At 38.9% G+C, this 27,719-nt stretch overlaps 1 protein-coding gene across 1 annotated transcript in view; it reads right to left on the bottom strand.

Annotated features, from left to right (window-relative positions):
- LOC126188569 (hexokinase type 2-like) overlaps positions 1 to 27,719 on the bottom strand; it is a 184,109-nt gene that overhangs the window by 34,773 nt on the left and 121,617 nt on the right. Inside the window, exon 7 of the mRNA XM_049930171.1 lies at positions 6,877 to 7,032. Coding sequence (XP_049786128.1) covers positions 6,877 to 7,032 — 156 coding nt within the window. The remainder of the gene's footprint in view (positions 1 to 6,876; positions 7,033 to 27,719) is intronic.

The raw sequence follows: 27,719 nt of genomic DNA, 5'->3' as shown, positions 1-27,719 counted from the left end.
CTATTGATGCTAGTTGGTCTTTTATGTATTGAACTTGGATCTTTTTAAGGCCTTTTGAAGCTTGCTTCCAGGCTTCTTTTAGGGAGTTCCTATTTTTATCATTTTTGTTGGGATTCCAAATGTTCCAAGCTCGTTGTCTTGTTAGGATTAGTTTGTCACACTCATCATTCCACCAGGCATGTTTCCATTTTTTGGTAAGGAGAATGGTTTCTTCTGCTGTCTGTATTATATCTTTTTGAAGTTGTTCTCATGTTTTAGGTGTTTTCTTTTCCAAAAGTGTCCTGAAATTATGTTCCTTGGTTAATTTCTGAGTGTCAAACTTTTTAGGTTGATATTCGCTCTTTCTTTTATATATTGGTCTAATTTTGAATTTAACGACAGATAGATAGTGATCTGAATCTAAACTTGCACTCGTAGCAACTTTTACATTGAGTATCTATGATGCAGACAGTCTGCTTATAGCAACATGGTCAAGTTGTTTCTCCCCACAGACTGGATTTGGGGATACCCATGTAGTTTGTTTTCTAGGGAGTTTTTTGAAATATGTGGACTTTAGAACTATGTCATGTTCTCTGCATAAACTAATAAGTCTTTCTCCATTTGTATTGGTTCTTTTATGTGCAGGGAATTTGCCTGCTATGGATTGGTGATGACGTTCTTTGCCGATTTGAGCATTAAAGTCTCCCAACAATATTATTGTGTTTTTGGATGAAATCTGGTCTAAGGTGTTTGACAGTTCCTGCCAAAAAATTTCTGTTTGTTCTTTTTGTGTTCTGTTTTTCTCATTTGTTGGTGCATGTGAGTTTACAATGGTATACAGTTTGTTTACTGATTTGAAGGTTAATGTTGAAAGCCTTTCATTGACAGATTTAAATTCTACTATCGAGTTTAATATATTTTTGTTTACAATGAATCCTGTTCCAAATTGGGGTACATTCTTCATAACTCTTTTTCCTGGCTTCCCTTTGAAGATTCTGAATCCCTCTGAATTAAATGAATGTTCATCAGTATACCTTGTTTTTTGGAGTGCAGTTATCATTATATTTTTCTGTTTTATAAAATTTATTAACGTTTTAAGTTTTCCTGTTTTTAGAAGTGAGTTTACGTTGAACGTTGCCAAGTAGTTTATATTTTTGTGTTTAATTTTATTTGTTGCTTGCTTAAGGCAGGTTTCAGGATGCTCCGACTCATCCTTCGCACATTGCTGTAGGCCCCCAGAATCCGAATGCCTACTTTTAATTTCCTTAGAAATTGGAGATTGGTTACTCCCTGGGTTAAAATCTCTTACAAGGTGCATATCCATTGTTGATTGTTTGTTGGGTTAGGGGAACAAGTCCCCTAAGGATTCTACTCAAGGTTATTAGCTCCGAGGAATGGTTTTCAGCCACACCACTGGTGGACAGACGCTGACCACTCAGCCGCTTGTTTCAAGACAGATGCCAAGTGGATTTTTTTCTTTGGTTGCATCTTCCGCTAGTTCCGCCGTACCGAGAACTCTTCCCTCTGCCTTCACTACCGTTGAGGTCTTCACTGTAGTCCTAGCAAGGAGCCCTTACAAGGTGCTATCACCCGGGCCAGGTGAACCTTGGTTTTTTAAAGAGGTTGTTACTCCTCCCCCTCCTCCTTCCTCACCTCTAACCAGCTTATTTAAGAACTAAAAGATTTTGTTTATCATTCAGGAAAAACATGTATTACAATGATTAGTTTCAAAGTATTCTTCTATTGAACAGAATTCGATGAATTTCAGCCAAGTTTGTAATAAGTTCTTATATTTATTTAGTGGTTCTGTGCAAGCTGAGTAAGGCAGCTTATTGAAAAATTATGTACTCAAGTAACTATTTCTAGTTATTATGGACTACAGAAAGTCTTAAGTAAGACAAGTTCAATAAGCGACTATTTCTGGTTTTGTGTATATGCACATTACATCTCATGTTGAATTTTTCCAGATTTTCTCTGGCATCTATCAAACAGTTATGCTGAGGCATTTAAAACGGATTCTGCAGTACTCTATGGCTGGTAATCCTACTAAACTCTGATTGTATCTTCTGCCATTTGAAAATACATTTAGCTCCTGGGGAATTGCCTGGAGCAATATCCCATACTGCAGATGAAAATGGAAGGAAGCAAAATACAGCTGGAGCACCAACTGTTTGCTCACATTGTTCCTTAATATATACAATAAAAAAGTACACAAGTTAGTTTGCTGCACAGATAATTTGTGTGTTCTTCCCAAGAAAGTTTGTATCCAACTGTTTTATTTTCATTTTTGGTTACCTTCAGATAAAAATTATTTGTTCTGTTTTTGTTTTGTTTGTGCACAGCTGATTGGCATGACACCAGAGATTAGAAATTTGCATCATTTCTCTGTTGTTAGTGTACACACACCTGTTAGTGTACACACACCTGTGGTTATGAATATCATGTCATCAGCATGTAGTATGTTCTTACATGGCATGTAATTTGAAAAGTCATTAATGTAAAGAATAAACAAGAAAGGCCCAAGAACAGAAGTTTGGATTGGTGCTCTTTTTAGTTGAAGTATTGCCAATCTATGCTTACATGCACATACTAGCTGTGACCTATTACTTAAATAAGATTTGAATAAACTGAGAGATCTATTTTCTGTGCCATAATATTCTAGCTTTTGACAATTATGTCATGTGACACTGAGTCAAATGCTTTGCTCAAATCAATAAGTGTTCCAGATATAGATACCCATTTTTCATACCCTTCATCAACATTATTCACCAAAGCTTCAACTGTTTTTTCAGTTAGTAGATGAGATGCGAATGTGAATTGTAGCTCATTAAAAAATTTTGTTGCTTTCAAAGTAGCTGTATATCTGTTTACGCATACAATTTTCTATTATCTTGGATATGATTAGTACTATTTAAATGGATCTGTAGTTATTTGGGAGATTTTAGCACCTTTTTTATGCATAGGCAATGTAACTGTGGGCTTCACATACTCTGAGAAAATTTCTTTTATGAATGTCATTTAAAGTGATTTGTATCCACATAAATTTCTCGCTGCTTTATTTTACAGGAGTTAGCAGTGATTCTGTACCTAATGTGGAATAATTGAGTGGAGTGGTAGTACTGGCAATATTTACAAAATATTCATTGAGTAAATCACAGCCAATGGATGATGTTTTCTTTATTGATATTATTAATTTCCCTTTTGATGACATTTCATGCTGCTTTATAGTTAATTCTGGAATTTAAAATGTACTCATCATTTGCACACACTTAGAATATTTTATCTCAGATCTGTAGAGTATCTCATATTTATGTAATTTTCCTTGTTCCAATCACTTTTATGAGACTCATCTTTTAGAATGAACAGTAATATCCTCAGTTGTGGAGTGTAGCTCTTGCTGGTATGATGTTGCTTACCTATGATATCAATACGATACCATTTGGTTTCAGTGGGGCACATCTTTTCTATTACGCACTTAATCTCTGTCAGGAAATTGCAAAAGCATTTGTCAATACTTTTGTTATCATCCATTATATGAGACCAATCCATTTCTTTAAGTGGCCTATCATATTGTTTACACTGTCTTCTCTTGGTAGTCTGTATGTCATTTCTCTTCCTCCAGTATTGAGAGCTGAAGCCATAGCCCTGCAGGACCTGATATTCCTAATTCTATTACATAACATACAACAGAATGTGTATATTACTAATTATGTCACCAAGACATGAATTCAATATGATGGTCTTTTCATTTAGCCAATAGTATTTCAATGACTTCAAAGAATTAACCATATGAATCACATTTTTTTCTTTTTGTCCTTATGTCTGTGTTAATATCACCTACAATTATAATTTTATGCTGTTTATATTTAGATAAATGCAATATTAAAGTATTATTTTTTCTGTAAATACCATTTGATCAGAGCCTGGAGTTCAATAAACTGAGACTGTTACAATTTTTTGTGTGCACATTACCATATCAGCTACTTCAAATATGCCTTCAAGGTTATTCTGCTAAGGTCTATGACTGAGTAATGTGAATCAAGATTGCTTTTGATGTAGATTTATACCCTGCCATGTGACATGCTTTTTCTGCAATAGCTTTTCACTAGCAAATATCCAAGTAGAACACATAGGTCCATTTCAGACTCTTTTCCCAGTGTTAATTGATACACAAAACACTGCAATTAATTTTATCAAGTTAGTATTGCAGTTCATTGACTTTACCTATAAGAGATAGTACATTTATGTGAAGAAGGAGAATACTGTTACTAGCACAGAAAGGTATTTTACAGAAGGTATTTTAATTTCACTGGGTCTTGCATGTTCACTCATTCCCGCTAGGTAATTCAGATGCTCACCATGTTCAATATGCAGAGTTTTCTCTAGTTGACTAATATTTACCACATTGCACTTTGCATAAGTAGAACATAGTTTTTTGATTTTAACATTGTGGTTTTTTCATCTAAATTATCTGCATTACTTTCCACATATTTCAAGATGATAGCTATGTATGTTTTGAATAATTTGTCATTTTTAGTGGTAGATCACTGTCTTACATCAAGTACTGTAAAGTAGTGAACCCAGTCACACACCTGCCCCACGCTCACCCCAACAACTCCACCCCCACCCATTTTACAATCTCCCTCTGATTAGATTCATATATGCTACCTGTTTTTTTATGTGAGAAGAGGAGGCAGTAATGCACCTCTCCTGATTCCCAGTTCCTAACATAAATATACACCTCACAACTGTTAGTACTCTTGAACCTGATTAAGAAAATGGCTGATCATGTTCCACAGGACCATTCTTGCATATTATATGGTCAATCACATTTTACTTTTAAAATGTTAATGATTTGAAAAAAAAATGCCTTCACATGCAAAAATTCTCTAAAATATGTGAACAGAAGAGCTCAAAATACAGAGATAAACACTACTAACCACAGCCCTCAGTCTCAACATGAAATAACAGTCTTGTAAGCGCTTTTCATAAACATGATTAATGCTTTCTTCCCAATTAAAGTCTGAGTCAATATGGTTTCTCAGAAGCTTGATACTTTTACTTTCTGCTCCATTTGACAAAATTAAAAGAAGTTGTTGAATTTTGTTCGGATTTTGATGGACTTAATTGGTTGCAAACCAATTCAGTTCAGAATTAAGTGATCCCTGCATTACGTTATTATGAAGTGTGATGTTTTGTAGGGTATGCAAGGTTATATAATTAGTATAATGAAGACAACCCTGTCACAGTTGCTTTTTAGGTCATGAATAGCTGTTTGTTCCATAGTTGTGATGTTGAACTCACAGAAAAGAATTTGTGGAAGCAAGAAGGGAGACGAGGAGTTCACAAGCTACCAGGGGTGGTTGGGTGGGAAGGGGGGCAGATAGGACGTTGGTCTGCAGATCAGATGTTCATAAGGTGGAATACCAGATGCTGTTGTGACAGAATAAAATTATCTTGTGAAAGGAATGGAGGTGGTTGAGTGTGTGTGTTCAGAGCTTACTGGTGCCCAATGCTGAGGTTATCAGTGTAAGGAGGAGGGGACGGGGGACGGGGGACACGGGGGGGGGGGGGGGAGTTGAATAGGGTCAATGCTCAGGCAGGGTACTTACACAGTACTACAATTGTGAAGGCTAGGATTTGAAGGAATTGGAAAAGGTGAACGAAAGGAGGAATGGTGACCACTGGTAAGGTAATGTTTCCTAGATGGTGTACAGAGAGCAAGATAGGTTTTCAGAAACAGCATTTGTAACGGATTTGGGCTAGGCAAAGAAACAAGGTTCTGAGCTGGCAGAGGTAGAAAGAGGAAAAGTACTTACTTGGTATTGTAGAAATCAAACAGGGGAAGAGAGTACATCAAAAATAAAAAATAAACTAGTAGGGTAAACAATTATTGAAAGAAGTGTTTGCTTTTTCAATAAATGTATAAGAGATTCAGACTGGTAATAAGGTGAAGAGAACAGTGAAGAAGGGTGAGTGAATGGATTTGCAGATGTGCAGTAAGGAAGACACATACAAGTTTTTAATCATGTGTATGGATCTGAGAAGCTAGAGTTAGCTGCAATACTTAAGGGTGTGTTGGACATTGTACAACCCCTGGAAAACAAAGTAAGACATTATAGGTGAAAATAAATAGAAGAAAACTGTACAGAGGAAACAGCATACAGGCCCAGAATTACTCACTGAACCTTACCTTAACCAGTTTCAGCCACCCTCCAACAGTAATCATCCCTCCTTTCCACCCCGCTACCTCCTAGTCACATTTGAGAAATTCCTCATCTCCAACATGGCTTCATATTCCTCTTAAAATCCCTTCCCTGTGAATAAAACATGACAGCCATGCAACATACAGCTAATTACTGCCTAAAACCCAATCCTGACCTTAACATACTTCCTGCTGACAAGAACTCCACCCATGTGGTCATGAATCATACATGACTGGGAGTCTCAGCCAGCACTCTGTCATCTCTGCTCACAAACCTTACTACAGTGATCTCATTGTAGAAGTCTAACATGATCTCTAACAAGTCCTCTAAACATTAAGACCATCCCAGAGTCTGTCATCTGGAACCATGAACCTTCTCATTCACATTGTTAGCGTGTCCTTTGCCTCATTTCATATGCCTGGAGGCTTTTATTCATGATAAGACATTTTGAACAAATTGAATGAATGAATGAATGAATGACTGATATGTCCTGAAAAACTTCTCATTTTTTCTCAGTTGCTAATCAATTATGAAAGCAACATATGATGCATGAAATAACAACACTCAAAAATGTTAATTTTTATAGCAATTATAAAATTCTCTTTGGTGTTCAAAAATATGGAAAATTTGCTTTTAATGGCAACTTAATACAAGAAAAGAAACAATTTAGATTAAAAAAGACTATAAATACCTTTCTATTTCAGATACATATTTAGTGAAGAAACCCCCTCGCTTTAGAATTGCATCGGAACCTTTTCCACCCAGGATGGCATTCATTTTAAGAGCTTTCTCAGCTATCAGTCGAACTATTTCTCCCATATACATTCCTGATATCATCTTCTCATGCCTGTAACAAGTAAAACATATTATGTGGGTTAAAACAACAATGAATATATGGTACAAAATAGAGAGATGTTATGAGAGATGTGTATGATCATCAATGAGAACATTGTTCCCATTTCTCTACCATGGAACATGAATGCCCATTGAAGTGAAGGATATGTACTTCATTACAACTTACAGAACACACTTTAGAGATATGGGAAAATCATTTAATTGATTCCTTGTGCAAATATCAGTCAAAACTGCTGGTTGAAGTGGATTTTGAAAAGAGCCAGTTATGATAGACTGATAATTTGAAATAAGTATTAGATACTACTCTGATGCTATAGAACAATAAAAAGATGGTCACATGAATCAATTTCCTGTTGCTCTGGTTGGTGGGCTTGTCAGGATATGCTATGTTCCAAGAAAATACTTCCTTGACATATTCAGCCTGGAGCAAACATAGGCCAGTAGTGACACTTTTACGCTACATGTGATCTGCATCTGTTACAGTATGTACGATACATGGTGCAGACTATGTCCATATCATTGCAGAGCATGTACACCATGATATGTTTCCCAATGAATTTATCATTTTCTAGAAGGGCTATCACACAAGTCACAATGTGAGAATTATGCTACAATAGTTGGAGGAGCTTAATAATAAATACCAGTTAAAATTTTGACTTCCAAAATCAAAGTTGTCTTAATAGAAGAAGAAAGAAACAGAAGAAGCAAGAGAATGAAGAGGTATTGGGAAGAAAGAAGACATGCAAAACAAGCCACACATGATCCGGAAGTGTCCTAAGAAGCAGAAGAATATCAGTAATGTCAAGAAACACTTGAAATATCAGTAAGAAGCAGTCATGAGCACACAAACTAATGTTCATAGCCTATTGAGACTTGAAAATATGTAAATTTGACACCTGGTGTTGAATGAATTAAACTAAATAGAACCACACTAAATAGAACCACTTGTAAAATCTATGGCATGATATATTACAATTGTGCTCTCTGATAAAGTTAAATCAGCAAGCTCCCATCATCATCAACACTCCGTCTTTCACAGGTGAAAATTGGTGACCCATCATACAATCCTCTTAACAATCTGTCACCATTTTTCCTGATCTTCTGCATCTTGGTGTACCTGGCCTCATGTTTGGTGTGTCTTCTCCTTTATCTGACCTGTCCATCATCTCGATGGTCTTCCCTTCAATTTTCTCCCTTTGGCTTTGCCTTGGATGGAAATCTTTTCCAAGAGATCCTCCTGTTGTCAAATTATGAGACCAAAGAACTGCAAGATTCACTGGAAACATATACTGGAGAACTTTTTGTCCACCCTGAGTTCTTGAAGGATTGATTTTTTTGGTCCACTTGTCCATCCATGATATTCTCAGCAACCTCCTATTTGTCCACATCTCAAAAGCATCATTTCTCTTGTGATCCTCTTCAGTTACTGTCCATGTCTCAGTGCTGTAAATGAAAACTGGAAACACCAGAGATTTCAGCACTTTCAATTTAATAAGTCTGGTTAGGATTCATTCTTTCCAAATCATTATCAGCTTTGATACAGCATCACTACCCAAAACAACCCTACATCTTATTTCCTATACAGAGCCACCATCTTTCTGAACCACTGGGCCCAGGTAGACAGAATGATCAACTGCTTCATATTCTGATAGTACATCAGTGGCTGCTAGTGACTCCCCTTTGTCAGTTATCATGATTTTGGTCTTTTTCTTATTAACTGACAATCCAAGTTTTTTGCTTTCATAACTTTATCCATAGTTTTTTCATTTCCACTTGTCATTCTGTGCACTGTGTGGTGTCACCAGCAAATCTTAAATGATTGATTCTTCATCCAACTCCGATCCCACCAGTCGAGCCATAAAGACTTTTTCTCGTAACATATTCTCCTTAGATGTTAAATAGAACCGGAGACACAATGAACCCCTGTCTAACTCTTTTACATGGTTCAAAAGGACTTGAAATAGTTTTATCTGCTTTGATTGCTGTCTTACTATCAGGATAGAGATTTCTGATAAGGATATTAAGATGATCAGGAATGCCCATTCCTGCTAGTACATTCCACAATTCCTTCCATCAAACACAGTCAAAAACCTTGCTATAGTCCAAGAAACAAAGGACTGATGGGGGTATGGAATTATCTACATTTTTCAATTAGGTGTCTGACATTGAGAATCTGCTCTCATCTTCCTTTATCGTGCACAAACCCAGCTTTCTTTGGTGGTATTTCTTTATGTAAGTATGTTTTCAGGTGTTCACGGATAACATTTAGAAGAATCTTGCTGGTATATGAAATTAATAAATGGTTCTATAGTGTTCACAACACTATGCATTTCCTTTCTTATTAAACAGAATCATTACTGACATGGTCCAGTCTTCTATACCTGTTCCATTATTCCATGTGGTGTTACATATTTCATGCACGATTTCCAAACCAAAATCTCCAGATGCTTTGATGATTTTGGCATTAATAAGGTCAGTTCCAGGTGCTTTGTTATTTTTCAATGTAGCTATAGCTTTTGGGACTTCTTCTTTTAAGATATTAGGTTCATTCTCTGATGGAAAATTTACATGACCAATTTTTTATCAGCTACCATGTGAAGGTCAATAATTATGTAAGTTTTCAGTGTAGATTTAAATGTTCACACCACTATAAATCATTCTTTTCAGTAGTTCTTACATAACTGGCTGTTAGCACTGACTACTGATTTATTTTAGATGAGGTAGTAATAAAATATTTGCTGTATAAGCTGTTCTTGATGCATTTGTTGCATTAATTCTCTACGAAAATCTAAGCATCTGATGATAGTCATCACTGTCTTTGACAGTCAGCTGGTTTCTTGACAAAAGCATTGGTGCTTAGTGTTGAAAGCTCATATATTCTTAGAGAACTAATGTGACAAGTACACTGAGAACAGTTGGTACAAGAAGTCCATCATGAAAGACATGGAAATGAATTCACCTATAAAAAGATCAGTACACAGAGTGTATGAAAGCTTCTATTGACATACCTTAGCAAAAGATATTGAAGAGAACAACAAAAATTCTAGTCTTATATTAAAGTAACAAGTAGCTCAAAGGCTTCTATCCAGTCACTTGCTTATCAGTCTGGTGTGTGTGTGTGTGTGTGTGTGTGTGTGTGTGTGGTTTGAGGTTTTCGGGTGCTAAACAGCGTGGTCATCAGTGCCCAAACGCATAGAAACAGGAATACATGCGGTGAAGGGACGAAGACAGACAGCGAACAAGGAGAACAGCTAAAACACACAGGCATGATGCAGTTCCAAATCCTCACATACAGAGGCAAAACAAGTGGAAAAGAAATGCACTAAAAAAGGAAAGGAAACACAAGGAAAAGAGAACAGAAATCGAAGTGAAACAAGTAGGTAATCGTGACTGGCGGACCTCTTACCTAAAACCTGGGTGAGCCAGTCACCCAGCAGCACATTAAAATCCTCTCCCTAAAATCCGAGGCAAGAAATTGGACAGGACACAAAACCGTAAGACCTTAACCACAGTCATTGCGTCGTCTTGCAAAATAGAGGGCAAATCCGGTGGCAAGGAAACCACCACCCTCTGGTCAGAGAATAAAGGACAGTCAAGTAAAATGTGGTGGACAGTAATCTGGACGCCACAAGCACTGCAGATTGGGGGGTCCTCCCGCTGGAGTAAAAAACCGTGTGTTAAGGGACTGTGCCCGAAGTGGAGGCGAGTGAGGAGAACCTCATCCCGCCTGCGTGACTGGTAGGACATACGCCATGGCCGCATGGTGGCCTTGACCAGACGCAGCTTATTTTCACCGACTGCCAACCACTCCTCTTCCCATTGACGCATAACACGAAAACGCAAAAGGGAGGTAACAGCATGGAGGGGGCTGGCAATATAAGACACCAAAAGGAAGGCTGCAGTTTTAAATTTCACATTTAAGAAATCATTTACACAGGAGAATCATGCATACATACTGTAGTTTGACTGTCACAAGACTCCAGTATGCAGGACACAGTAATAAACACCCCTGGTGTAGAGAAGCAATTGACACAGTTGAAAACAAATAAGTCACCAAGCCACAGGTTCAGATGGAATCCCAATTTGGTTTAACAGAGAGTACTCTGTAACATTGCCCCTGAGCTTGCATTTATCATGGATCTCTTGCTCAAAGGGAAGTCCCATGTGACTGTAAAGAAGTGTAAGTAACTCCATTATTTTATTTATATGTCACGTTCCATAGGACTAAATATAGGAGAAAACCCCACAGGCATGGAACGTTTTAGTAGATGAAATTACAACATAAAAGTAATAATAGATAAAAACAAAATGTTTATGAACCCAAAAAAAGTCAGTCCATAAGTTTAAACAATGGAAAATTCAGGATGGAATATAACAACATTAGAGAAGGAAATTGCTACTCACCATATAGCGGAGATGCTGAGTCGTGATAGGCACAACAAAAAGATTCACACAATTATAGCTTTCGGCCATTAAGGCCATTATCAGCAATTGACACACATACCCACATGCACACACACACTTGCACAAACGCAACTTGCACACACGTCTGCAGCCTCAGATAATTGAAACCACACTGCGAGCAGCAGCATAAGTGCATGATGGGAGTGGCGACTGGGTGAGAGGGTAAGGAGGAGGCTGGGGTGGGGAGGGGGAGGGATAGTATGGTGGGGGTGGTGGGCACTGGTGCTGTTGCTTGCAGTTTGGTTTCACACACTGCAGACTTGTGTGCAGGTTACGTTGGTGTGAGTGTGTGTGTTTGTGTGTCTATTGCTGAGAAAGGCCTTAATGGCAGAAAGCTATAATTGTGTGAATCTTTTTGTTGTGCCTATTGTGACTCAGCATTTCTCCTATATGGTGAGTAGCAGCTTTCCTTCTCTAATCCATAAGTTTAAGTAAACACAATCAACAATACAAGAAGAATCAGCTTAATTTTTTAAGGAATTCCTTGACAGAATAGAAGCAGTGACCCAAAACTCTTCAGTTTTGATTTGAAAGTATGCGGATTAATGCTAAGATTTTTGAATTTGAGTGGTAGCTTATTGAAAATGGATGCAGTATTATACTGCACACTTTTCTGCATAAGAGTTAAGGAAGTCCGATCTAAATGCAGGTTTGATTTCTGCTGAGTATTAACTGAGTGAAAGCTGCTTATTCTTGGGAACAAGCTATTATTGTTAGCAAGAAATGATGGTAAGAAATATATATATTGAGAGGCCAATGACAAAATACCCAGACCTGTGAACAGGGGTCGACAAGAGGTTCGTGAACTTACACCATTTATTGCCTGAACCGCCTGTTTCTGAGCCAAAAATATCCTTTTAGAGTGGGAAGAGTTACCCCAAAATATAATACCACATGACATAAGCGAATGAAAATAAGCAAAGTAGACAAATTTTCATGTCAAAAAATTGCAGCATTAAGTCTTTGAACAAGATCCTGAATGTGGGCTTTCCATGACAGCTTACTATCTATCTGAACACCTAGAAATTTGAACTGTTCAGTTTCACTAATCATGTGTCCATTCTGTGAAATTAAAACATTGAGTTTCGTTGAATTGTGTGTTAGAAAGTGTAAAAACTGAGTCTTACTGTGATTTAGTGTTAGTTTATTTTCTACAAGCCATGAAGTTATGTCATGAACTGCTCTATTTGAAACCAAGCCATCATTGCACACATCCTTTACTACAAAGCTAGTGTCATCAGCAAATAGAAATATTTTAGAGTTACTCATAACACTAGAGGGCATATCATTTATATAAATAAGGAACAGGAGTGGCCCAAACACTGATCCTTGGGGCACCCCCCACTTGACCGTACCCCACTCAGACCCCACACCATAGCCATTCTCAACATTGTGAATAATGACGTTTTGCTGTCTGTTGCTAAAGTAAGAGGTGAATCAATTGTGAGCTACTCCCCGTATTCCATAATGGTCCAACTTCTGGAGCAGTATTTTGTGATCAACACAATCAGACACCTTAGTTAAATAAAAAAAATATATGCTTATCATTCAAAACCTTTTGTTTAACCCATCCAGTACCTCACAGAGAAAAGAGAATGTAGCATTTTCAGTTGTTAAATGACTTCCAAAGCTGAACTGTACATTTGATAGCAAATCGTGTGATGTAACATTATCAATTATCCTTACATACACTGCCTTTTCAATAACTTTGGCAAACACAGATGTAGAAATAGGTCTAAAATTATCTACATTATCCCTTTCTCCCATTTTATAAAGTGGCTTTACTACTGCATGCTTTAATTATTCAGGAAACTGACCATTGCTAAAGGAAAAATTACAAATATGGCTAAATACAGGGCTAACATGTGCAGCACAGTACTTTAATATTCTGCTAGGCACTCCATCATAACAACGAAAGTCCTTAGTTTTCAGTGATTTAATTATTGACTCAATCTCCCCCCTTGTCTGTATCACAGAGGCGTCGTATTTCTGACATCAATCTTGGAAAGGCATTTGCCAAAAAAGTTTATGATTCCCTGTAGAAACTAAATTTTTAATTAATTCGCCAGCAATGCTCAGAAAATGATTGTTAAATACTGTACATACATCTGATTTATCAGTAACATATATATTTTTACCACAAACTGACTTTATATCATTGACCTTGTGCTGTTAACCAGACACTTCCTTCACAACTGACCATATGGTTTTAATTTTATCCTGTGAATTAGCTGTTGGTATACCGCATACTCTTTGCCTTCCGAATAACATTTTTAAGCACCTTACAGTACTGATTGTAATGGGCTTGATTGTGACTACTTCTAACATTTTTATATAATTCCCACTTTGTTCTACATGATATTCTTATCCCACTAGTCAGCCACCCGGGCTGCCTACTACTGCTAGTACCCCAATTACAATGTTCTAATGCAAAGCAACTCTCAAAGAATATGAGAAATGTGTTAAGGAAAGCATTATATTTATCATCTATGCTATCGGTACTATAAACATCCTGCCACTCTTCTTCCTTGACAAGGTTTAAAAACCTCTCTATTGCTAATGGATTAACTTTCTGACATAGTTTGTACTTATATGCGACATTTGTTTGGCTACAAAAGCCTTTTAGTGTTAAAATTTGTGCATCACGACCTGAAACTCTATATTGCTGTTGGATTAACTTTCCTACATAGTTTGTAATTATACACTCCTGGAAATGGAAAAAAGAACACATTGACACCGGTGTGTCAGACCCACCATACTTGCTCCGGACACTGCGAGAGGGCTGTACAAGCACGGCACAGCGGACACACCAGGAACCGCGGTGTTGGCCGTCGAATGGCGCTAGATGCGCAGCATTTGTGCACCGCCACCGTCAGTGTCAGCCAGTTTGCCGTGGCATACGGAGCTCCATCGCAGTCTTTAACACTGGTAGCATGCCGCGACAGCGTGGACGTGAACCGTATGTGCAGTTGACGGACTTTGAGCGAGGGCGTATAGTGGGCATGCGAGAGGCCGTGTGGACGTACCGCCGAATTGCTCAACACGTGGGGCGTGAGGTCTCCACAGTACATCGATGTTGTCGACAGTGGTCGGCAGAAGGTGCACGTGCCCGTCGACCTGGGACCGGACCGCAGCGACGCACGGATGCACGCCTAGACCGTAGGATCCTACGCAGTGCCGTAGGGGACCGCACCGCCACTTCCCAGCAAATTAGGGACACTGTTGCTCCTGGGGTATCGGCGAGGACCATTCGCAACCGTCTCCATGAAGCTGGGCTACGGTCCCGCACACCGATAGGCCGTCTTCCGCTCACGCCCCAACATCGTGCAGCCCGCCTCCAGTGGTGTCGCGACAGGCGTGAATGGAGGGACGAATGGAGACGTGTCGTCTTCAGCGATGAGAGTCGCTTCTGCCTTGGTGCCAATGATGGTCGTATGCATGTTTGGCGCCGTGCAGATGAGCGCCACAATCAGGACTGCATACGACCGAGGCACACAGGGCCAACACCCGGCATCATGGTGTGGGGAGCGATCTCCTACACTGGCCGTACACCACTGGTGATCGTCGAGGGGACACTGAATAGTGCACGGTACATCCAAACCGTCATCGAACCCATCGTTCTACCATTCCTAGACCGGCAAGGGAACTTGCTGTTCCAACAGGACAATGCACGTCCGCATGTATCCCGTGCCACCCAACGTGCTCTAGAAGGTGTAAGTCAACTACCCTGGCCAGCAAGATCTCCGGATCTGTCCCCCATTGAGCATGTTTGGGACTGGATGAAGCGTCGTCTCACGCGGTCTGCACGTCCAGCATGAACGCTGGTCCAACTGAGGCGCCAGGTGGAAATGGCATGGCAAGCCGTTCCACAGGACTACATCCAGCATCTCTACGATCGTCTCCATGGGAGAATAGCAGCCTGCATTGCTGCGAAAGGTGGATATACACTGTACTAGTGCCGACATTGTGCATGCTCTGTTGCCTGTGTCTATGTGCCTGTGGTTCTGTCAGTGTGATCATGTGATGTATCTGACCCCAGGAATGTGTCAATAAAGTTTCCCCTTCCTGGGACAATGAATTCACGGTGTTCTTATTTCAATTTCCAGGAGTGCATGTGACATTTGTTTGACTACAAAAGCCTTTTAGTGTTAAAAATTGTGCATCATGGTCTCAAAGGCCCTTTTACTAACAGAATGCCCATCTAGTAATGAAGAATGAATAAAAATATTTTCTATGGCTGTGCTACTGTTCCCCTGCACCCTAGTTGGAAAACACAGTCTGCATCAGATCATATGAAGTCAGGAGATCAACCAACATCCTTTTTCTTGCACCATCATATACAAAATTTATACTGAAGCCACCACATATAACTAATTTCTGGTACTTCCTACAAAGTGAACCAAGAACCCTCTCTAGCTTGAGCAGAAATGCTCTGAAGTCAGAGTTATGGGAATTATAACAACAACAATTAAAAGTTTAGTTTCAATAAATTCAAATACCCCTGCACAACATTCAAATACCTGTTCAGTGAAGACAGGGTGTATATGTGGACAAGGAAAAAAAATTCCCGGATTTCCCGGTTAAAAATACACTTTCTCCCAGGTGACAGTATATTTTCCCTTATCAATCCTTTGAATGGTTATGGTTTTATACCCGAGCGTACAATATCCCAGCACTTTAGAAAACGAAACTCAGGGAAAAAGACACGTTTTGGAAGCATCTTTGATGTGCAGCAACATGTACGCTGTGTATTTCCATATTACGAAAGTATACACTGGAATTCCACCAAACAGCATGTTACTTTCCGAATCACTGAAATCGAGATATCGATGCGCTTTTGTAGGCCGTTCGTAGCTCGTTTCACGTGATCTCGCCAGCCGATGACAGCGGATATTCAGAGCATAGGACACGTGATGTAGCCAGCCAACAGCAACATCACTGTTAAGGACCACGAACACACAAACAGGGAAAGTTAATAGTTTAAATTAATACACATAGTGTTGCTACAAGAAAAGCAAAGTTTTCACATATAATATTGTTCTCAAGCTGCAAGAGAAGCTAAGCTTTCGCATATACTGTTGATCTTTTTTGCGCGTGTTACACTTTAATATATATCACACAAATGTGTCAGTAAAATTTTTAATAATAACATAAATGTCTGATCTTCAGGGTTCGAAATTCTTCTAAATGGCGCATAATCATAGAGTTGATTTTTAAATGGGAGTCAAACGCTCTGTGATTTAATAAATTCATGGTACATTCTTGCACATAGTTCAACTTACGTAAAAGAATATTTACTTTGAAAGTAACGCTTTTCAAACCACTATTCGCAATATTTTCCCGCGACCTGTTAGAAATAGGTTCATTTGAGCAGTTGCCAGAAAGCGCAGATAACAGGCGACACCGGGTAGCTATCATGACGTAGGAAGCCCGTATGTACGTACGTGTAAAACATTGAAAGATCATACATTATATCATAAAAGAAACAAGACACCAGAGAATACTGCAGGAGCATCGGAATTTCGTGAACAATATTAAAATGTGCACATTTAAAGTGCATACTTAAAGTGCACAGTTGTATGTCCGGATTCCCAATGATGTAGACCTCGACCTGATATTAAGCTTTTCAGTGTGGATTTCATGATGTAAATTTTCTTGGAGCACCAGTACTGTATTATATCATGTTTGGTTCTTTATTATGACGTAATTATATACGTGCTAGAAAATGAAAACGTGCACTTGAAATGCAGCGTACCGTTGAAACTAGCCAGTACTTTGGAATTAAACATTTCGTTTCAAATACATTGATTGCCTCTGCAGAAAAGGTTAACAAAAGTCAAATTGCTTTAGCAAACAGACAAAAATAACTTCATTGTTCTGCAAGGCGATTAATGCTTGACTGTCAGAAAGGCGGAAATAAAATAAAATCTGAAACTAATGACATATTTTAGCCTTCCATAACTATGTGAATGTGTTTTAATTCACTTGATTGCTTTATATTAGGAATTAGTTTCACATTTCATTCATACGCACCAGCTTCTCAAGCATGAGATCGAAAAGTAGTATTAAGAAATTTTTATGTAAATTTGGAATAGTCTTATTCTTCTACAATTTGTGTGATGTCCCCGTTTCTTCTCCTTACTCGTTCTAACAATCTTGTCATCACCAATTCTGTAGCTATTGCTGCCATTGTCAAAATTTGTTCGCCGATTAACTTCACTAACCCTGTCAGAATCACAGGTTTAGTTATCCGGCGATTATTTTCCGGTTAGGCGTTATTACATGTTCAAAAAACACGTTTTCCGCATTACTTCCAGAATTGAATTTACACGTCTGCTAGCCGTGGACTGTACAACTGGTCCTTACTAGTGCAGCGATCTGGCCAAAATTTTTCTGTCAAAATATAATTTTCTTGGATACACCGAGAAGATAATACGTAATCTTTCTCGCCTGTTATTTCTGTTAGTCGTTTATTTCCATTCTGGTAGTCTGAATCTATGGATTTCGCTTGTAATTATAACAATGCTGATCATTCGCAAACCCAATGAACCACATAATCAGACAGCGAGTGGCATTTATCCGTTCAGCTTTACTCCCTCAGCTCGTATTGCCCCGTCCCCTTTTGTCTGCGGAAAGTTTATTTCTAGATGCGACGGGGATTCTCCTGAGACACACATCACTTATACTATGCATGCATTCAAAAGTCAACTTATGAGTCATTCAGAAATCAACTTAATATATGTTCAAAAATGTTCAAAAATCAACAGGGAAGCGTTTCAAAATCATATGAATAATCGATAGACACGCTTTGTGAAACAAGTTTTTCTTCCTCTAGAATATGAATTTGGTGCCGCCTTTTTCCCGTAGCATCTAGCTGCCTGCTGCGACTGCTTGCACAGCCCACAGCCACATTCCTGAAGCCAGAAGCGGGAGAATCTACTACTCAAACGTGACTCAACTGAGCATGCGCATGAGCCCGTGCGTAACTGCTAAAACAAATTTAATGTAAATAGTTGCGACTTCATGCTCGTTGGAGGCAATTTGTTGTTATGAAGCACTGCATAGTCTTCCTAAAGCCTTTGACACATTTTCAATTGGCAGACGCTTGCATGAGCACTGTGTGTCATTGTTGTATATGGCGCATTTCCTTTGCAATTTAAGTTATTTTAGTTTGTTTTTTTTTCTCTCGTTTATGTTTTATTGTTGAAGTATTATTCTGCAGTAGCGGGATACAGTAATATCCTTTTTTAGATTATGGGTTCTTACCAGCCAAAATTACAAAAATTTAACTGAAAACTCAAACAATGAAAAATTCCCGGAATTCTAAAACTATCCCGGGTTTTTCCCGGTTTTCTCCAGGATGAAAAAATTCCTGGGTTTTTCCCGGATCTCTCGGTTGTCTCCAGGTCGTATACACCCTGGAAGAGCTGTGATACATAGAAAGAGTTAAAGAATGGACATACAAAATTACAGACCAATATCCTTAACATCAGTTTTCGGTAGACTTCTTGAATGTCTCCTGAGTTTGAAAGTAACACATTTTCTTGAGACAGAAAATATTCTGTCCACAAATCATCATGGATTTAGAAAGCATCACATGTGCAAAACTCAATTTTCTCTTTTCTCAAATGATTTCTTGCAAATCATGGGTGAAGGGCTACGGACATTTTCCATATTTCCAGATTCCGGAAATCATTTGACACGATGCCACCCTGCAGACCATCAATGATCATCTGAGCTGGCCAGCAGATGTGTGAGTGGCTCAAACATTTTTTAAGTAATAGAACCAAGTACATTGTCCTGGACTGCAAATGTCCATTAAGTACAAGGATGTCATCAGGAGTGCCCAGGCAAGTATGGTAGGGCCACTTTTGTTCTCTGGTCGATGGGGTGAGCAGCAACTGGCATTACAAGAAAGGAAGCCACCGAGTCAACTACTGCCCAGAAATTTTAGCCATCAATGAGATTTCCTGACATCTTGGTGACTGCCATTATAGAGAATTTTTATCTGTGGCGGGCTCACCTCCATAAATGGTCGTCTTTCTTAGTTTTCCTGAATTTGGCAGCTAGACGAGCAGCTGCTATCATGAGCAGCTGCTATCTCTGTAAGGCAGTGGGGAACAGCTATGGAGTGTTGGGGAGTGACCTTGTCCAGGGTATGACCATGAGCTTCATGCCACAGGTTGCCACTAATCGCCTGCAGTCAACTAGCATGAATAGAACTATTGTGATGGTTGACAACTGGGAGCATGGTAGCTGTCAAAAATTCATCTACTTTCCTTGAAGTAGCATACAATGTGTTGGCCCCAGAATGAATTCAGTGTGCAAGGTCTAAAATTACACTCATGTTCAGAAAAAACATCATCTCGAATGATTATATATATTCACAGGACATGTACATTATGACATTCTGCAGAAATGATTAGCATTTGAACCATTTTGACCCACAGGTTCAAGGTCAACATCAATATCATGGCACAACACCACTTACTGGTAAAATGAGCCTACAGCTCTTGTTGTCACTATAAACTGGAGCTAATATTAGTGTGGCTTGAGCAGACATGCAGGATGCGTCACAGATGTATGCACGTACCGTACCATCAGATCAGTGAGTTTGAAAGACACATTACTGGCATGAGAGAATGTAATGCATCCATCCAGGAAATTGCTGCTTGTGTAGGACAAAGCGTTTTGGCTGTGCAATGGGTGTGTGGAGAATAGTTCATGGAAGGCCACTGAACACACAGCGATGGGTCAGGTTGCACCACCCAGACCACCCCGAGAAGATCAACACCTCATCCAAATGGCATTTCGGGACAGATCTGCATCCTCCTCAGCACTGGTGCAAGAGTGGAACAGTGTAACACATCATGCGCTATCAGGGATGATAATCCGTCGCCATTTATTAAGATGTGGGTTATGTGTGCGTCATTCATTTCTCTGACTACCTTGATGAATGTGCAGAAACATATTAGATGCCAATGATGTGTGGAACAATGTCACTGAGGAAGGGAATGCCATCAGATAATGTTTTTGGATGAATCCATGCCCTGTTTGTTTGAAAATGATGGCCGCATTTTGGTTCACCGCAGACAGGGAGAGCAGCACCACAGTGACTACATTGACAAAAGATGTACAGCACCATCTCAAGGCCTCCTTATGATGTGGGGCACTATTGGATACAACCACAAATCAAAACTGGTGTATGTCTAGGGCATTATGACCAGTGTGACATCCTGTGACCTGCAGCCATACCCTTTCTGCACACCACCTGAGATGCCATTTTTAGCAAGACAGTGCACAGCCACATGTTGCTGCACAAATGCATACATTCTTGGTGTCACAGGAGGTCAGCCTTTTACCCTGGCCTGCCAGATCACCAGATTTGTCACCAATCAAAAATGTGTAGGATATGGTGAAATGACAGGTGCAGCGCTGTGACCCAATGCCAACCAACACAGGTGAACTTTGGAATGCAACTTGACTCCATTTGCACCTCATCACATTGACATCATCACACATGGAACAAGTTATCAGAGCCTGTGGTGGACCCTGTGCCTATGAGGCAACAGGACACATGATGAACCAAGGTGACTGAAATGCTGATCACTTCTGCATAACATACTAATGTACATGTGCTGTGAACATGAACGTCCTATCTCCAGTCTTTCAAGATGTTCTGTTTTTTCTGAACATGAGTGTATTAAAGTTTTATCCAGCAAGCTCTGAGTCAAGGAGGCACTTCAGGGCTTCGGTGCCAAATGAAATGTGAACATGGCATAGTGCCAATATAATGGAAGACAGAGCACCTGGTGAGCAGTGCCACACAGTCTTCAAGTCTGGCGAGGAAAAGAGTAAACATTGCATTACAACATAACATGGCAGTATGAAGTAATACTCCATAACTTTAAGCACCAGAGTGCCACTGCACTAGTCAGACATTGCAGAAAGAACTGAGTTTGAAACTCAAAATAATTATTGAGAAACCACAATAAGGCAAGGAGTGCCGACGAGAACAATAAATGAGGGCAAATTTGCTTATACACTCAGAGCCACAATGTCATAGGCATGGGCTTGGCTCTTTAATGGGGATTTTGGAGATTGAGGACATATTTAGTCAAGTCACCATTCTATCTGTGTTGCCAGAACCAGAGAGAACGACAGTCTGTTGAATTTCAGTGAAACCACGACATGACAAGCTGATTGATGATGATCTGCCTACTACCTGCTTGCTGACTTCAACACTGAGATGCAGCCAAACTGATGCAAACACAGCTGTGGTCTGCCACTGCTGCCCACTAGGCCATCACAGACAAGGAGAAGGCAGGTGTGTTACCAGTCCTTCTCATTTGCAGATGGCCTGGGAGGTGTCATCTTCACTGTCCAGCCTCAGTGCAACTGTCAACCCCTGGTTGATTCATGAACATCTGCTGCAGTCTTGGTTCACCCATGGTGGGTGACCAGTGCTTAAACTTCATAACAACAAACATTCAGGACAAACTGTTGGCTATTGTCACCTAAGATGTAATGTGGTGAGGGCAATTTTCTTCTTTGTTGGCCTTTTGATGTACATGTGTATCTGGTTGAACCATATCAAGTTGTAGAGACTTCAGTAGCACTGTGAAAGTCTTTTGTTAAAATGCAGGAAACTGCAGACTTGTCATTATTTATAAGGAATGAGACGGGAAATATATTTAATGCCAGTGTGGTGCAAGTTTTGTAACCTGTCAGGGCACAAATTGCCATGTACCAAGGCTGTGCCGGCCACATGTAGTACTTGCAGACAATTTGGTCATTTGGTGCAAGATTGTTCCATGTCCCATTGGGGAATGAGACAACAAAAAGACTAGTGTATAATTATTTTCTGAGTATTTTATGTACTGATTTTGTATTTGTGCTTGTTTGTTGTGGAAAATGGCCATTGTAAATTAGACAAAATGGCAGATACATGGGCTGCTACTATGGGTTACACTGTTTCCACTTTCACAGAGTGAGTATGAGCATTGTTAGATTTTAATTCTCAACAAAAACAGGCAAAGGAAGAGCTTTGTAGGCAGGCTGAAGCTTTAAAAGCTGTGGTGCAGCTATACCAGTTGGAATCTGGGGATGCTAAGGCAGTGTTGAGTGTACCTTCCCTCCCTCTTGATCCATTAGCAACTAACTTGATAATGCTTTTCTCTTGCAAGTCAACAGAGGCTGTAACTGTACTCATTAACAATGCTAGGTCTACTGACAGTGTGTGATTGGTGAAGCGAGACTCCTCTCCATGCGGCTAATTTACAAATGATAGGTGAAGCTAAAACATACATGTTGGATTGTGAAGTTCTTAGTAAAGGAAAACATTCCAACAGTTAGCTGACAGCTTAAGGTAGCATTATCATAACCAAAATAGCACAGGGATTTTCCAAGAAAAACTGGGCACTTTAACGCTAAAGGTTGGTTCCCATGATAAAAAAACCAGCAGGTATGAGCAAGTTGATGTGGGTTTCTATTGATTCTGATATGCTCTGAAAGGTTATATGTGGTAGAGCCACTGTTGGATAATTAAGAGTCAGTCAAAATGCAATGTTTTGAGTGCAGAAGTGTAGTGCTTATAAATAGTATTTGTGGTGAATTTATGGTTCCTGTAAGCTTGGACAACTTCGGCATGGACATGGTTAGTCTGCTGAAGGTCTTACTGATTGCCACTTTCAATGTATTGGATGAAGAGGACATTGACATGACATGTGATGACCAGAGTCACAAGTAAACTGTTGACATAGCAGCGTTATAGGAAAGTGGGTCACTTGCAAGGTAGTGATCGTCAGGCAATGGAAACTTAGCTACTACAATTTATGGACATGGATGGTCCTTTACCACTAACACCTGTTACCCAGCACTGTCTGCCTATGGATAGCAATGCACCAGTTTACAAAAGCTGTACCACACAGTGAAGCATCTTCAACCCTTAATGGAAGAATTCACAGACCAAGAATTTGCAGAAGGGATAATAGACCATGGGGTGCAAGCATTGTCATTGTTCCAAAAAAATCACTGGATGATACTAAGCAAAAACTGCCTCTGATCTGATGCATATCCCATCCCCAATATTACAGAAATGTCAGACAAATTTACAACAATGAATCTAAGAAGCAGATATCACCAGCTGTGGTAGTCCCAGAAGATAGACCATAGACAGCTTTTATGGTCGTATAGGGACATTACCAATATAGGAGGATTCCAGAAATGCGCCATCCAAGTTCCAAAGATTATTAGTGGGGTGCTACATGGTTTAAAGCAAAAAACATGCACGGTATATTTGGATGATATCTTTGTGTTCTACAAGGATATGTCAGAGTATGCAAAAGCTTGCAAGACATATTCAGTAGCCTACGATCAACATGTCTGATGCTTAGCATAGAGTGCCGTTTTGCACAGACACAGGTGAACTACATAGGGCCTGTGATTAGTGGGCAATGTGTTCAAATTGATCCTTGCTTAAAGAGACAATCTGGACTTCACAATGCCACAGGTCATGAAAGAATTACCGTTATCCTGGGTTTTTACATTTATTACTGCAAATTTATAAAGAATTTTGCAAAGATCACAAAACTAATGAATCGATCATTGAGAAAGGTCATGAAATGCCAGTGAATGTCAGACAGTGTTTGCAACACTGATGACAGCATTCATTAGTATCTGAATCAGCACTGATCTTTCTTGAGTTTGAGAAGGAATTTATCTCTCATGTGATGTCAGTAATGTGATGAGTGGTTGTACCCTGTGCCATAGTATCAATGGGCAGGACCACCAGCTGCATTTGTTTCAAGGCAACTGAACAAAGCAGGGCATAACTACTCCACAACAGAAAAGGAAGTGCTAGTGGTTATACATTGGATCACATATTTTCATTGTTATTTATAGGGCTCAGAGTTTAAGATTGTAACAGATCATACATAATTGAAATGGTTGTTGGGGCTTAAAGACACTTCAAGCAAATTGATAAGGTGGGCACTCAAATTTACCAGGCATGATTATGAAATGGTTCATAAACTGGATAGGAAATTCACAAATGCAGATACTTTGAGTAGAAAGGTTGCTGTGTTTAACACAATATGGAAAAGTGTAATGGAGTGGCAGAGAGCATAAGTTTCTGACACAGACTGCCAGGCATTTAGGTCACAACCACAGTTTGTGATGCATGAGGGCTTACTCTGTAGTATGATGAAATATGGACCATGCATAATGATTCTGGCACGCATTCAACAATGAGGTGTTCTGACAAGTGTATGACCATATGTTGTCAGGGTGAGAATGACAACAGATGAGATGTGGAAAGGCTCTGGTGGAGAACAAGAAATGGAATGTTGAGCAGTACATGGAATGTTGAGCAGTACATAAAAGACTGTGTACCCTGTGTACAAAGTGCAGATCTTAGTCATCAGAAAATTCCTTTGCAAAGACTCCTAAAGGTCTCTAAACCTTTTAAGATTATTGGACTTGATTTATTGGGACTGTTAAAAAGAATATCAACCAGAAATAAATATATACTAACAATTATAGATTTTTTTCAAGGTTTCTCGCAATACTCATGATTCATGATCAGCTGTCTAGTATGGTAGCTTAGGCTATATTAACAGCTGGATACTTAAATTTAGTGTGTCTGATTCCTTAGTCATGGATCAGGGTACAAATTTTGTATCAAACTTGATGTAGCAATTATGTCATGTACTTTGCATCTGGAAGCTATGGGCAAGCATGTTCCACACACAGTAATGGCTGAACAGAGTGAAGTCAAAGAAACTTTTTGGTTCCTGATGTTTCATCTGAGACATAGTGCCATTAGGAGCACCTCCTACATAAAACTGTGTATGCCCATCTTAAATCTTTAACAGTGTGCACTGCCTCTGACCCTTATCTTTATGTATCCCAGTGATGAAGTTTCTCTGTAGCATATTCACTCTACCCGGTTATTCAAAACCTATGTTTCCTGACTCCTCCTTTTATACCTTGTTACCTACACTCCATATAACAACATAACCTACATATATTCTATTAAATCATATAATAATGATCCTTCTCTCACATTATTCCTCCTATATTGTGAGAAGGAAAGTTGCTACTCAGCATATAGCGGACATGCTGAGTCGCAGACAGGTACAACAAAAAGACTTTCACAATTAAAGCTTTCAGCCTTTGGCCTTCATCAACAATAGATGTGCGTATGCATGCACGCATACACACACACACACACACACACACACACACACACACACACACACACACACACACACACACACATGACTGCAATCTCAGGAAACTTGTTGTCAATGACTGTCCTTTGGTACTAGATTATAAGGTTTATCTTTATTCTTTGTTATAAAACTAGTCACATTCTGTTCACATCAACAGCAATTACAAAAATACAGTACTGAGTGTTTACATATGTGAAACAAAGATCTTTCTTTTATTTCTTTAGACAAATACTTACTATGTATGTTAACAGGTAGTTACTCAAGCTCTGTTGAGAATAATTCTAAGTTTTCTCTTATCTCCAGTTTTTATAAGATAAAACAAATCTATTTGGTAACCCAGCAATCCTGTGATTCTCTGCTTGTTAACATAATATATTATTAATCACAGGCTTTTATTTCACTTCCTTATCATCTATTCATTATAGCTCTCTCATCAGAGATAACTCAAGCATTTTGTATTATTTTTACACATCACATCAGCTGTTAAACTATTCATTAGCAATCTTTCACCAGAGATAACAATAGTCTTAGCTCCAGTGGCAAAATGAATGACTCACCGAACTGTTGCTTTTCCACTTGGATGTCAGCAAGTCCTATTCCACTTAAGGAATGGTTTCCTTTCCCTTCCTCTTCCCCCTGTTCATGTGACATACCTTACATGTATTTTAACATCAACCATTTGTCTGAATTGCAGAATGCATAGAGCTATTACTTTTTTTATAATAGTCTCTTAAACCATTTTGTTACTGTAACTGCTACAAGGTCAGATAGGAGGTGTCTTACATACCACTAAAATATGTTTTCAGTGCTTATAATATTCATTTAAAATTTAGTTCCAATAAATTAAATATGATATTTATTGCACAGAAATGCTCTAGCACCTGCAAGAAATTTATTTAACAATAATCTTATGTTCCGTTGCCGAGTCAATGATCCTGTTACAATGCTATCATTCTGCCACAGCAGATGAAAATTATTACACAACAAAGAACATTCCTATCATAATATGACTACAAAACTTTTAAAATATCATCTGCTTCATATATCACTAAATGCATAATGAAGCTGATATGCCTCAAACAAATAATAAAATAACAAACATATATAAATCTTAATCATCAACTTATGAAGTAAATAAAAGTCTTTCAAGTTCTGATACTGATTTATACAAGGAATACCACAATAACAATGATTCTATGTGCCTGCCACATGAAGTAATATACCCACCACCAGGTTTTGGACTGTAAATATATCTTAAATCTTTATTTTCCATTGATATGTTAAATAATACACTTCTTATTAGCTAACAATGAGCATCAGCAGATTGTAGTATGCCTGTCAATACACTGAGTCTGCTATTCACAGACTTCATTTTTCCAACAGACAACAGTTCACATAGTATATTAATACTTACATGCCCACAGCTTAAAGCTTCTTTTTCATGGTCATTAACCCTCAAGTGGGCACGCTGTTTCTCATAACATGGGCAGGGACACTTTGTACACATGTATAGGATAGCTTTCTTTATGTTATCAAGATAAGTCATGTATGGTCAAAATCCCAGTTTAATCTCAGTTTATTTAAACAACAAGAAAATAAACTTACATAATATGAGCTTAACCACTGTATTATTAAACAACAATGAAATCACTTTTCACTATAACACTCTGTTGTCATGGGCAGGTGTTACAGAGACAGTAATGACCCACTCGAAGCATTAAGCAGTGCAGTTGCATCAGATCCCAGCCATCTGCTTATTCAACCACTAATTACCTCATAGACAATGGCCTCAATGTGGGATTATGTTGCTAGTTCATAATTGGGGTTGTTTTTTTCGCACGTATTGTACTTGTTTTCTCATCTAGCTTGCTTTGTATTTTATATTACTGCTGCTCACTTGGACATATGACAACACTAGTTTATTGTTGTGTTACCTGAACCAATAGTGAAGGAATGGGCATGGGTTTGCAGTTGTGAAACA

The sequence above is a fragment of the Schistocerca cancellata genome, chromosome 5 (genome assembly GCF_023864275.1).
Source record: "Schistocerca cancellata isolate TAMUIC-IGC-003103 chromosome 5, iqSchCanc2.1, whole genome shotgun sequence".
Lineage (NCBI taxonomy): Eukaryota > Metazoa > Arthropoda > Insecta > Orthoptera > Acrididae > Schistocerca > Schistocerca cancellata.
This window is presented reverse-complemented; position numbering and strand designations above follow the sequence as displayed.